We start from the raw sequence: 13,746 nt of genomic DNA, 5'->3' as shown, positions 1-13,746 counted from the left end.
AGGGGCGCTCCCTGCTCGGTGGAAACGCGATCTGGGATTACGTCATACCGCGCGTCGAGTTCCCTGCGGCGGGTTGAGGAGACGTGCTCGGATTGGGAGGGAGTGTCCGCACCTGAGAGGTGGAAGAGGACGGGCTTTAGGCTAGAAGAGTCTTAGAGGAGCCATTTTCCAGGTGGGGTCCCAGACCGAGACTCTGACAAGGAAACTGGCCAAGGTCGCGCAGCTGTGCGGGCGGACTGGGTGTGGTGCGAACCCCAGACCTCAGCGAAATTCACTTCCCTTGCCCCTAGAGGCAAGAAGGGGCTCCGAGCTCTGGAAAGCCCTGGAAAGGAAAGGGAGGCCGAGAGGAAGGCTTGAGAGCCCCAGGGGTTGGGGCCTCCTCTAATCCGTCACTCCTGTACACCCCCGTGCTCACAAGCACGTACCGCCCACCCTCCTGTGCTGTTGTCCCTCAAGGTGCACAGGACCTTCCGTTATGGTTTAAAAGCTTTAGGGACACCACTACTGAGAATTGCTGACACTGAGCACTGAGCACTAGGCCCTTTCCACGAACTTTACAGGACAGCAGTACTGTGTTACAGAGGAGGAAACATATCTAGGTAACTTGTGTAGTCACCCAGTCCCTACCCCTCAGGTCTGCCCAGCAATGCTGTGAACATGGCCCCATTGGTTCTTCTTTAGGGATGAAGAAACTGGGTGAGGTTAAGGGGCTTTATTCGAAAGTTACCCAATCACAATTATCACTAGAGTTGATAATTTAAATGTATAAATTAAGCTTCATTGACCCTCCTCCCAATATTTTCTGGGCATACAGAGAATCCTTGCCCTCAAAAAATCCGGTCAAGTGAAGCAGATATGTGCTGTTGCCTGAGAGAGGAATACACAAACCCAGTGGGGGAGCCGGCAGAATCTATGACTAAGCTTGCCTGGAAACAGTGGTTAGGAAAGCAAGGGTGAAGAGAACAATTACCATGAGTGGCAAAGACAAGGGAATGCAGGGCGACTGGCCTACTATTTCCTCCCTCCCTTCCACTTGTTACTGAGCTACTAAGACGTGCCAACCCAGTCTTGGAGTTGGGTGTTCAACTGGGTGTAAGTAAGATCCACAAAATTTCTGCTTTCAAAATGCTCAGTCTAGTAGGAGAGAGGTAAATTGCAAACAGCATAATGTGGGCATCTCTAGGGAGATTATCAGATGCTGTGGGAACACAAAGGAGGTGCATCAAATGTAGCTTTGGGGTGCTGGGTGGGGCTGTATGAGAGAGGACCAGGGAGGATGAAACATCTAAGCTGAGAGACACGCAGGGAGAGTGAAAGTTACTCAGTGGGCCCATTCAAGTCCAGAGTAGGGAGAGAGGATGAGATCCTTGCCTGGGCATCTGAGTTCTCCAAGGAGGGGCGCTAGGAGCTGGGCCTTTAATATTGGAAAGTGTTTAGATGAGGAAGAAGAAAAGCCCAAAGGAAAAACCTGGAGGTAGGGAAGCCTAAATTCAGGAAGCAGTGGACAAATAATTTCTGATGAAGTGGGAACATGAGGTTGAGCAGTATCCTTTATCTTATTGCTGATTGTGTTCCCTGGTTAATGATTTACCCCACTCTTACCACTAGAACTTTTGAGTCCCTTGGAGTCAGGTATGCCTTTCATCTCTGTGTCTTCATTGTCCAGCATTCACCAGGCTGAAAGTGGGCCTCTGAATCTGGGGAGAGTTGAATAGATTTAGATAATATTGGAAAATGCAGGTTGGAAAAACCAGATTGTGCAGGACCTATGGCTGAGAAATTTGTATGTTATTCTTTGGGAAGCAGGTGTGTTTATCAAAGGCTTTTATGTCCTCACCAGAACTGTGTTTGAGTGTTAGACTGACCTGGGCATGCTAAGGATTCTAAAGGAAAAATGCAGGGGGTTGGGCAGGGAGATTTTTTAGGAGGTTATCTTAGGAAATGATAAAGATCTGTGTGATGGTGGTCATAGAAATGGAGAGGGTGGGGCCAAAGAGGGAGCGATCTTAAGAATTAAGAGTTGATGCCCATCTGGGTTTAAGAAATAAATGAAAGGGATGTGGAAAATCAGTCTGAGAGAAGTATGTATGTACAAAAACAGGGAATTCAGGGGATGTGTGGAAGGAGAGCCGGCTGGAGAAAAAAAATCAGCTCCATTTTAGATCAGCTGAATTATAAGCGATGGTGAGTTAGTTGTCCACACAGAAATATCAGTGGACAGATGGGGAGTTACTTCCAAGAAGACATATGGAATCGAAACTCAGGGAAGAGGCCAGGGCTAAAGTCATATTCCCTCCCCATCCCTGTGAAGGTAGCCCTGTCAGCATCTCCATAATGAAGAACTCAGCACTTCCCAAGTCCTCTACTCAGGCCATCACAAACAACTTGATGGCAAAGCTGTCCTCAGATTCAGCTCCTATCTGCTTGCTTTTGAATTCCAAGATTGTTCATAACAGTCTTAACAGCTGCTGTATCAAGCACTGACTGTGCCAGGTGCTGTGCTCTGCTTTGCACGTGTAGCTGTTACACTGAACATGCAGGGCAACATTTAGGAAGCTTAATGCAGTCATAAAACAGTTTTTTGTCTTCATCCCCGCTCTTTCTTGAAATCTTTGCTTGCTCTTGGATTGCATCTAGTCACCAGCACAGACTTACTGTAATAGCCTAATGTCCATTTCGCATTGATAGTTGAAACTCTGAATTTAATTTAAAATTAAAGCAACTCCCCTTCTTTAGCTTCTGTTAGGCTCCCACCTTTGGAGGGGAGAGCGGTTGACTTCTCTAATTCTCCATCTTGCTTCCTCCCCCCTCCCCTAAACCCCCTTCCCACAGACTGAGACTTCAGACCCATCTATGCTGATGAAGCGGAATTGTAAGAATAGAGATAGGGGCAGAGACTACTAATGTCATCTGGCATTAGTAGTCTCTGAACTTGATGAGAGTTTAGCTGACTCTTTTCCTCTGTGCTTTTGTGGGTCTCTCTTACCTGCAGTTCCCTTGACCTAGGTGGTTACACTTAAGTCTTGCTGCTTTTAGTTGCTCCCTCAGACCGTGCTTTCTGGAATCTCCCACTACCTGCAGTTGGTCCCTTGCCCTTCCAGGTGTCCCTGGCTCACATCTGGTCTACAGGAAGCACTTATGCACTTTTAGCCTCAACAAATTCTGGGAGTGGAGGCTGTTTCAAATGCAGCTGCCTCTCCTTGCTTTGTTAACAGCTGTCTAGCCTCAGACTTTTTAAGTCAAGGGTGCAGCACCAGCCACTGTGCCAGCACAAGCTTCAGAGGGCACAGGCCAAGCTATTTTAGGGGTTTTCTTTCTGGTTTCATGAATTATTTCAAGAAAGCCGAGACTTGTGAATGTTTCAAAAAAAAGGAGAAGGATGCTAATGGAGGGGGAGAACTTTGAGATGCTGAAAGGAGGGGGCTAAAGGGAGAGGAGAAGGAAGGATTGGGTGAGACAAAATGAGGTCAGAGGATGCTTGTCCCTCTGACTCTGGGAGGAAGCTGGAAGGGCAGCTAGGGGGCATTTGGTGGGGAAGGGGCTGTTCACACCCAGTGGCCTTAACCTTCCCAGGTAGGAACCAGAAAATTAGAGAAGTTGCTTCATGGGGACCTAAGGCGGGTTGAGGAGTTTTGGGCAAAAGTTGCAGGATTTGGGGAGATACTGGGCAAATGAGAAAAGAATTACCTGGCAGCTGTCAGAGCCAAGCTGAAGTTATGAAGCGTGTGAGCCCAAGTCCACGTGGTTTCCTACTCCCAGACCCAAGACTCGGGTTGTTGACACATAGTCGGGGCTACACACACTGACTCAAATCCATACACCTGCTTATTCACAATTTTGCACACATTAACACATGGATCTGCACAGGAGATTTATTTTTATTTTTATTGCCACATAATTTACATACAATGCAGTATATAGATCTAAGTGTTCAGTTGTTTTGACAATTTATACCCTCGTAACCTCCACTTCAAACAAGCTATAGAACATTTCATTCCAGAAAATTTCATTATGCTGCTTTTCATCAGTCCCACAAGACATCTATTTTCTGATTTCTAGCACCATAGATTCATTTTGCCTGTTTTTCATTGTATATTTTTATACATGATATACAAATACAGTGACATCCTCCTTGCCCCACCTCCACACGTATGCAAGGCACACACAGCCTTATATTCTGACAATTTTGTATTTTACACTAGGCTTAGACCACAGTGGTGAGCTATCAGATTGTCACTATTGGATACACATATGCTAACCTACCTTCTCTCCAAAATTGTACCTCAAGTGAAATATTTACAATTTTTCCTTTCAGATCCTTGGAACTAAACAAAGAGTTAGAAAGACAGTAATCATTTCACCTTGCATGGGAGTTTTCTTTATTTTCCTCTAGGTGCTCTAGGTTATTGGAAGATGGGAACATTTATTTTAAGACAGAACCATATTTAGATAAATAGCTTTAACTTTTAGTTGTGGCCTATACCTGCTGGAAGTCAAAAGCATTTGGCTCTCTCCCAAGATACATTCCAGCAGGACAACTAGGAGGTGGTGGACTGGCCACGGTAGAGGCAGCAGGAAGCTGTTGGAAGAGTCCCAAGAGCTGAGAGTTGCCAGTGGTGGCCAATCTGAGTCAAAAGCAGAGCCTTCACTTCCCCAGACCAGCCAGAGGTCAGTGGAGTGAGAGCAAAGCTGAGTCCAGAGCCCGGTCAGGGCCAAGGACCCATGTCAGAGGAGCAGAAGGTGGACTATAAGCTCATTCAAGGAATGGGGAGAAGCAAGAGCTGGAGGCAAAGTTGGGGAGGTAAGACCAGATGTGGTGGCCATAGCCTTTAGGAGACTGTGTTGCAGTTCACTGGCCCTTACCTCCGACAGCTGTCTTGCTGCATAGGTAGGCCTATCAACCTCATAGGACCACTAGGTACCTTGGGTGGGGTAGGCCTAGGTTTGGGGATGTGGAAGTGATGGCAAGATAGAAGATAAGGAACAAGAAGGTAAGCAGCTGGGTCTAGGCCCCAGGCCTATATCTACTCCTTCTAAAATAGATACAGGCAATCACTAACAACAGGGCCTGGTGCCCTCTGAACTGAGAGATTTCAGGACACTTTTGTAGCCTCTGCAACTCTGGGGTACTGTGGCCTGGGAGTATGACCTCTAGCTTTGTCAAGTTTCAGGCTACAGAGAAGGTGTCATGCTGGAATCAAGGAAAGACTATACCAGATCCCTTAGGATCCTGACCCTCAGGCAGTACCCCCTGTCCCCATCGCTTATAAACTTGGCCAGATCCTGCTCTGGTCTCCGGCTTGAGGTGCTTCAAATGGTGCTTTCTTTCTATTGGACTTGTAGCCATCGCAGGCTACAAGATGAAGTTGAAAAGAAAGAGATAGAGTAGAAGTAAAGGAACTACCTGTTTCCTAAGCTCCTGCTCTAGGCTAGTCCCAGTGCTGGGTAATTTATATCAATGTAACATTCTTACAGCATTTCCAGTATGTATTACAGCCTCAATTTGAAGGTAAGTGATACCTTTCACTGTGTTTAAGCCTTGGTCAGTTTTCCACAGAGAACCAAGGAGTAATGAAGTTGACTACTCATATCTGTGTAGTCCTCTGGTCCCTGCTCAGCCTGAGCCAATAGCCCAAAGTGAAGTTCATGGTCTGGCTTCTCCAGGCACCATTAAGTGATGCCTCTTCTCCACCAGAACCAAATGCTCATCAATTGTGTCTACCTGGACTGACTGGGATAAGCATTAGACCAAGTTCTCAGTGTCCTGGAACTCCTGTGAGGGGCCTGGGGTCAGGCCCAGCCTCTAACAGCATCAGTCAGAATGGAAGGCCCCAGGTGTTGATCAGGCACAGGGAGGCAGGAGAAAGGCTGAGTCCAGCCAGTTCTCAGGCTATGGCAACCCCGATAGGCTTTTCCACATATAGACATGCTCTCCCTGGAGCTATGCTCACCAGCCCAACTGTGGGACTGCTCTGGGCTGACAGGAAGAGAGAGCCACACACAAGTCCCATGGTTTAAAGTTCATGTCATCACAGGGAGGGTGAGGACCATTCCTCCTGGTGGGTGTCTAGTGTGTAGGGACAAGGCCTATGCTGGCACCCTGCTCTCCTGACAGAGTAGGTGGCTTTGCTTGCCACCCAGATGGGCCAGTTAATAGGAAGATTGGTCTCTCACCCCTTCAGACAAGATCCCCAGAAAGTGCTCCCTCTGACTTCCCATCCTACCTATCTGCCCCATCAGCTCTGCAAGAATTATCCCACTAAACACCCTGAAAGTCTCTTTAAGAAGAGCTATGCTGTGCTGAAAGAGTCCAAAGGGAAATGTCTTAATCTTGCCATTTTGACTCCAATGTTATGAATAGGTCACCCAGAAAACAAGATTTCATGGAAATTATAGAAATGAAATTCGCAGTGGCAGAAACCATGATTACCAAAGTCTGATACAATAAAAATCTGATTGAGGAATTAAATCTTTATTGTAAAATTCACATGGGAAAAATACTTGATCTTGGGAAAAATAATCTTGGCTAAACACAACTGAAAGTGAAAAAAATTGGAATTGGTTAACTGAAATATAGACAATTAAGGAATTAAATTGGTTAAATGGACTTCATTAAGGAAAATACTCTTGGCAAAAACTCATCAATAGTTTTATGGTTTTATGTAAAAATTCAATATCAAAATATTCTTAGGGCCTAAACGGTAGAGCCAAGAACATCTTAAATCCTGCAGAGTTCTGAGTAGTGCTGAAATGAACGTTAATGCTTAGTCTTCCATGCACCCAGGATAGTGCTGCCCCTGATCTCAGCTCACAGGGCTGCATCATCTCTCAGAAACATGTTGTGAGGTTCAGGGACTGTCATCTCTCCTGTACTTTTCTAGTGAGTTAGGGGCATTTCTTACCTGACCCTTTGGGAAGGAAAGAAGTCTGAAGGTGTCGATTCATGGGGCTGGGTTTTCACCTGAGTGCTTAGAGACAATTCTGCTAGTGAATGAAGAGATGGAGGTTGTAGTGAGGGAAAGTAGGTGGGAGCTTGATGGCCCTGAGAGATAGACCAGATATGTTAGCAGCCAGCTTTTAGATTGGTTTACTGAAGTTGCGGGACTAGACATAAAACCCATCCTCTCTCCCCTATATTCACCACCTCCAGAATGGCTGGGGAAGGGCTTTCAGAGGCAGAGAACCTGATTGAGGAAGGGAGTGGGGAGGTCCTTAGGAGGAATCTACGTGTGACATCTGTATGTATAGCATCAGGGCAAGATGGCCCATTGTTGAAAGCAGGAACGGTGACTGACTGATTTATTCATTCAACACATGCTTATTGGGCACAACTCTGTACCAAGAATCCTGGACACTGGATAAGAGACAGCAGTGAACAAGACAGGAAAGGTCCCTGCTCTTATGAACCATACATTCCAGTGGGAGGAGACTGATGATATAGCTGGCAAACAAGTGAGTGTGATGATGTCAGGTAATAGCAAGTGAGGTAAAACGAAGAAACTCATATTTTGAAAAGATCACCCTGACTGCCATGCCAAGATTAGATTGTGGAGAAAAAGCAAGAAACAAGAAATGAAGTTGGAAAGTATCATCAGGAGAGAGATGATAGTACTTTGGTTTCGGATGTTAATCCTGGAGATGGAGAGAAGTGGATGGATTTGGAATATATTTAGGTGTAGAGTTAATAGATTGGATGTGAGGGGCCAAGGGAAACATGAATTAGGGATGTGGACTTGTGTAACTAGGTGGGTAATAGTATTGTTTATTGAGACAGAATACTAAAAGAAAAACAGGTATTGAAGTGTGGGCATGTGTGAATTAAAAGTTCGGTATTGGCCATGCCCATCAGGCACCCAAGTAGAGTCTGGAGCTCAGCAGGGAGGTCAAGCAGGAGCTACAGTTTGGGACTCACTGGTATACAAGGGGCTAGATGAATCACCTAGGTTCTAGATCTTAGAGTGGTGATTCTCAACTTGTGATGACTCTGCCCCCTTCTTCCAGGGGACATTTGGCAACGTCTGTAAACACTTTTGGTTGCTATAACTGGATAGGGGGAGGTTTGCTCCTGGCAACTACTGGGTAGAGGCCAGGGCTGCTGCTAAACATCTTGTGGTGTACAGGTCAGCCACACAACAGAGAATTATCTGGCCCCAAATATCAATGCTGATGAGGTTGAGAAGCCCTGTCCTAGAGTGAGAGTATAAATAGAAAGGAAAGATGACTATGCCCAAGGACATTTTTATGTGAAGAAAGAGAGCCTCCTTCAAAGAAGACAGCAGGAACAGTTTGAGAGGTAGGAGAGAAGCCTGGAGAGTGAGTGTGGGGAGGGAGTCCTGGAAGTAGAGAGTGCTGGGAAAGGAGGAATGCTCAACTGGGTTAAATGCAGCTAAACAACTCTATCCTTTGAGCACAAAGGGAAGTGACTAATGGATTAGGCAAGATGGACATTGTTGATGACTTTGATAGCAGTTTCTGTGGTTCGGTAGCTCCAGGAAGAAGGTTGTACCAATAACCAACACATACTGAGTATTTATTTCCTTCCTGCTCAGAATGCCTTACATGTAATTTCATTAATCCACACATAACAGAGAGGTACTATTATGCTCATTTTACAGAAGTAGCAATACTAATATTACTCTCATCGCACAGAGGTGGAAATTGAGGCACAGAGAAGCTAATTATTCCCCATAAGGCATCCCATAGTAAGTGGCATAGCTAGGATTCAGACTTAGAAGTTTGGAGGTGAGGAAGTGGAGGCAGTGAGCCAATACTACCCTTTTGAGAAGTCATACTGTAAATAAGAACAGATATAGGTACAGAGAATGTTTGCATGCTGATAGGAATAATCCATGTGGAGGCTGAAATTGATAGAGGGAAGGCTGAGAACTGAAGTCCTTGAGGTGAGAAGCATCTAAGGCCCATGTCTAGAAGTTGGCTTCTCCCAGGAGCATCATATTGGTAGTTCTGAAGTGGACTTTAACTTTTTCAAGCAAGATTACCTACCTCTTGGATTCATCTTCTCCCCCACCTGCCTCCTGCTGGCCTCCAGAAGCCTACTAGGCAGCTCCTTTTAGCCCCCACCCCTGCAGGAAACTGCTGCACAGGCCCAGCCCTTACCCCTCAGTGTCCTTGGGGCACCAGGGACAGTCGTGCTCAGCAACCAGTATCTCAAGTGCAACCCTGCAGTCAGGAGCTAGAGCCTAGGCTGGCAGGTGGTTCTATCAATACACATCAGGGATTCTCCACCCAACTTTGACCTTCATGATCCTTATCAAAAGCCTCCCCTGAGTCTTCACTTATCACTCTATCCCAACTCTTGCCACACCAGGCTCCTTTGAGCTCTCAGTTACTGAATGTTCTTGCCTTTACCCTTTCTCCCTCCACCTGGCTAAGTCTTGCTTAGCCTCTCCTCTCAGCTTAGCAGTTACATCTCAGACAGCCCTTCTCTGATTTTCCCCAGCTAGGTGAGGCCCTCCTGTTATTTCTTCCTCTGACATGGGACACTGACTCTTTTATAGTGTTTTTCCTACTAGTATTTTTTTGTCCGATGTCTGCATTCTATGCTAGACTGTAACCTTCAGGAAGGTGGGTCTAGTTTACCATAGTTATTTCTGGTGCCTGGCCTGTAATAGATTGCTCAGTAATATACTAAAAGAACAAATGAATTGGTGACTATTTTACAGCCTGCTTGGTATTTATATAGCTCAGATATGTTGTGTTCAATCTTTTATTCTCCTCTACACATTTTTAACTACAAAATTTTGAAGCTTTCCTTATCACTTTGTTGGTTATTTTCATCTTTGTTTGAAAGTGTGTTAAGTAAGAGTTTACTCTTATATCTTACTTTGTGACCATTCATTTGAAATAGAAAAATGTACTAAGCTTTACATTATTGCTTCTTCCTAATAGGATAATGGATTTGGTTTTATGTGAACCTATAGAACTTTACAACATCTTGAATCAGGTCACAAAACTATCCAGATTGACTGAACCTAACTATCTCTGTTTATTGGGTAAGTACTTAAAAAAAATATATTTTGTGAGTAGTGTCCTTCAAACATTGTTTTTGATGAATCAACAAACTTTTCAGGATGGGGGAATAAGTGACTTTAGAAATCTATTAAACTCATTAGGCATAGCTTAAAATACTGCAACTGTTACATAACTTGGTAATCATCCCAGATTAAATCTAGAAGAGAAGTTCCTATAAGATTCGTGTTCTGAGTCCTCTTGTTTTAGTGAAATATTTCAAACATCAAACATATATAGTAGTACTAATAAATAAACACCCATGTACTCACCACTCAGATTTAACATAATAAATTAAATGTTCCACACACAAATATACCCCTCTTTTGTACCCCATCCTGATCCCATTTCTTTTCCTCCCCAGAGATAACTGCTTCTGTATTTCTACATCTTTATTGCATATGCAGGCATCCTCAAATAATGTGTGGTTTAAACATTTACACAAATAGTACCATAATTTACCAACATTATGCAACCTACCTTTTTTTTAAAACTTAAGATTATATTTTTGATATTCTCCCTCTCCCCCATGTGTAAATGTGAAGATCTAATTTATTTAACTGTTAGTTGGGATATGTATCCATTCCTAATTGATTGCAACGTGTTGCTTGCATTGTGTGGTTCTTTATGGATAGTAAATGACTTTGCACCTCCCTCCTTATTCATGTACAAGAGTTTCTTCAGGATATTTACCTAGAAATGTAATTGCTGAGTTGCAAATTCAGCTTCACTACATTATTGTCAAATTGCCCTCCAAAAAGTTGTATCAATTTACACTCCCATCATCAGTGTAAGAAACATACCTACCAATATTTGGTTTGGTCAGCGTTTAACGTTTTTGGAGTCTGATTGGTGTGAATTTCTTTTAGAATGTTTTTTTGCTCCAATTTTTAAAATTTGATAAAGTACACATAACATAAAATTTACAATCTTAACCATTTAAAAACTACATACAGTTCAGTGTTATTAAATATATTCATAATGTTGTGCAGTATTGTGCACCACCACCCATCTCCATAGCTCTTTATCTTGTAAACTGTGAAACTGGAATTTTGTACCCATTAAACCATTTCTCGTCCCCTCCCCCAACTCCTGGCAACTACCATTCTACTTTCTGTGTCTATGATTCTGACTATTCTAGGTACCTTGTATAAGTGGAATCATAAAGTATTTGTCTTTTCGTGACTGGCTTATTTCACTTAGCACCACAATGTCCTAAAGTTTCATCAGTATTGTAGCATATTACAGAATTTTCTTCCTTTTTAAGGCTGATAATCTTCCAGAGTATACCACATTTTGCTTGTCCATTCATCCATTGATAGACATTTGGGTTACCTTCCACATTTTAGCTATTGTGAATAATGCTGCTGTGAACATGGGTATACAAATATCTCTCTGAGACCCTACTTTTACTTTTTTTGAATATATACTCAGAAATGAAACTGCTGGGTCATATGGTAATTCTATTTTTAATTTTTTGAGGAACTGATATTTTGTTTTCCATAGAAGCTGCACCATTTTACATTCCCACCAACAGTGCACAAGCATCTTAATTTCTCCACATCTTTGTCACACTTGTTATTTTCTGTGTGTTTGTGTTTTTATAGTAACCCTTCTAATATGTGGGAGGTGGTATTGCATTGTCGTTTTATTGCATTGTAGAGTATGTAGATAACTCCTAAAACACAATAAAAAAAAACTCGATTCAAAAATGGGCAAAGGACTTGAACAGACATTTCTCCAGAGAACATAAGCAAATGGACAATAAGTACATAACAAGATACTTGACATCACTAATCATCTAATTTACTGTTGATTTCATCTAATGATTTCTTCATTTCAGTTATGGTAGTCTTCATTTCTGACTGGTTCTTTTTTATGTTTTCTATCTCATTAAGATCATTTATTCTTCCCTTAGGTTCATTGAGCATCCTTAACATCTTTATAAACAGTGTTTTTATTTTTATTTTTTATTTTATTATTATTTTTAATGCCTACAGCATCTGGTACTCCTAGGTGGTCTCCCATGCAAGTATTAACTAGGCCCTACCCTGCTTAACTTCTGAGATCAGATGAGTTTGGGCACGTTCAGGGTGGCATGGCCATAGATTATAACCAGTGTTTTAAACTCTGCATCTAGTAGATTGCTTGTGTCCATTCTGTTTAGTTCTTTTTCTGGCATTTTGTTCTGTTCTTTCCTTTGAGACATGTTTCTTTATCTCCTCATTTTGGCTGCCCCCTGAGTTTGTTTCTATGTGTTAGGTGGATCTGCTACATCTCCCAGTCTTGATAGAGTGGCCTTATGTAGTAGGTATCCTGTGGAGCCCAGTGGCACAGTCTTCCTGAACCAGGTGCTCCAGGGGTGTCCCTTGTGTGGGTTGCGTGTGCTGTCCTATTGTAGTTGAGCCATGATTTCTATTGGCATGTCAGTGTGTGGGATTGATGCTTAGGCTGATGGCTGTGAGGACTGGCTGTGACTACAGTGGACAAGCTGTTGTGTGGGGGCTAACCCCACAGAATAGGATTTGCTTTAGCGGGGCTCTGATGCCTGCCAAGTCCACTCTTCGGGTTTGTCATTTGTGGCACTAATTGGTGTGTTCTGGTGCAGTCTGAAGCTGGTTCTGGGGCCTCTTGAGAGGGGCTTTGTGCAGGCCAGGGTCAGCTGCTGCCTATATCAGGCCCAGGGCCACCTAGTAGGAGCTAAAAAGTGATCTGTGGTTGATAGCTGCCTGTGCTAGGCTTGGAGGCACCTGGGAGAAGTTATGGTGTAAACTGATGCCAGCTGCCACTATTGTTTGGCTTGGGGCTGCTTAGCAGGTGGTACAGGGGATGCTGAGGCCAGCTGCTGCTTGTTTGGGGTTTGTGGACCTTTGAGAGATTTTAGGAAGATCTTCAGTGTGAGCCCAAGTCACCACTTGTGTAGATTAACTTTTGAAAGAAGTTTGGGCTGGGTATGTGAATTGGGTTGGGTAGGGTCCCAGAGAATCACCAGGGTGGGATGAGAGCTATGTTAGCTGGGTTAATGGAGACTCAGATTTGGTGGCTGCCTGCATCTTGAAGGCTGTGGGGTAGGAAGGTTCAATATAGGAACGATGGTGCCTGCCATCACTTTTGCCTGCACCTGCTTAGGGCAAGCATGAGAGAGTGAGTCTGTACTGAGGCCGTTTAAGAGAACACCTGGGTCTCCAGTAGCTGTCCATCTCACCTAGACTGAGTCCCTACTGATTTTCACAGCCAGCTGTTGTGGGGACTCTTCAGCACTGGTGTTCTGAGCTGGGAAGCCCTGTGTGGGGCTGAGACTCCTGCTCCTCAGGGGGACTTCTGCAGCCAAGATACTCCTCCTGATACTTAACTGCCACACGTGGGTGTGGGAACTGCCTGTTCTATACCTTTACTTCTCCTACCAGTCTTGTCATGGATTTTTCTTTATATCCTTAGTTATAGGAGTTCTGTTCAGCTTGTCATCAGGTGGCTCTCAAGGGTGGCTGTCCCATAATTTAGTTGTAATTTTGATGTCATGGGAGGAGGTTAGCACAACATTTATCTATTTCGCCATCTTGACCAAAGGATTAATGCTTTTCCTAATCTTTCATGGTGCACTGCTAAAATGTGAAATCTGTCTAAAAGAGATAATCAGATAAAAGAAAATAAATAAAATATAAAGTGGTTTTTTGGGAATAGAATCTGTGAGGTCATAGTTATTTGAGATTTCCTATT

At 43.8% G+C, this 13,746-nt stretch overlaps 1 protein-coding gene and 1 pseudogene across 4 annotated transcripts in view; one reads left to right on the top strand and one right to left on the bottom strand.

Annotated features, from left to right (window-relative positions):
* The first annotated feature begins 19 nt into the window (after nt 1-19).
* STYXL1 (serine/threonine/tyrosine interacting like 1) overlaps nt 20-13,746 on the top strand; it is a 51,580-nt gene continuing 37,853 nt past the window's right edge. Inside the window, exons 1-2 of one of the 4 annotated variants that reach the window (XM_016146549.2) lie at nt 20-1,092; nt 9,910-10,013. In XM_016146549.2, the coding sequence (XP_016002035.1) occupies nt 9,914-10,013 (100 nt within the window). In that variant the 5' untranslated portion in view covers nt 20-1,092; nt 9,910-9,913. Of the gene's footprint in view, nt 1,093-3,519; nt 4,802-9,909; nt 10,014-13,746 lie in introns of those variants that run through there. The other 3 variants (XM_016146550.2, XM_016146548.2, XM_016146551.2) reach the window with 3 other exon arrangements.
* LOC118606952 lies at nt 12,021-12,139 on the bottom strand (annotated as a pseudogene).

Source organism: Rousettus aegyptiacus, unplaced genomic scaffold, assembly GCF_014176215.1.
Source record: "Rousettus aegyptiacus isolate mRouAeg1 unplaced genomic scaffold, mRouAeg1.p scaffold_m13_p_8, whole genome shotgun sequence".
In the NCBI taxonomy this organism is placed as follows: Eukaryota; Metazoa; Chordata; class Mammalia; order Chiroptera; family Pteropodidae; genus Rousettus; species Rousettus aegyptiacus.
This window is presented reverse-complemented; position numbering and strand designations above follow the sequence as displayed.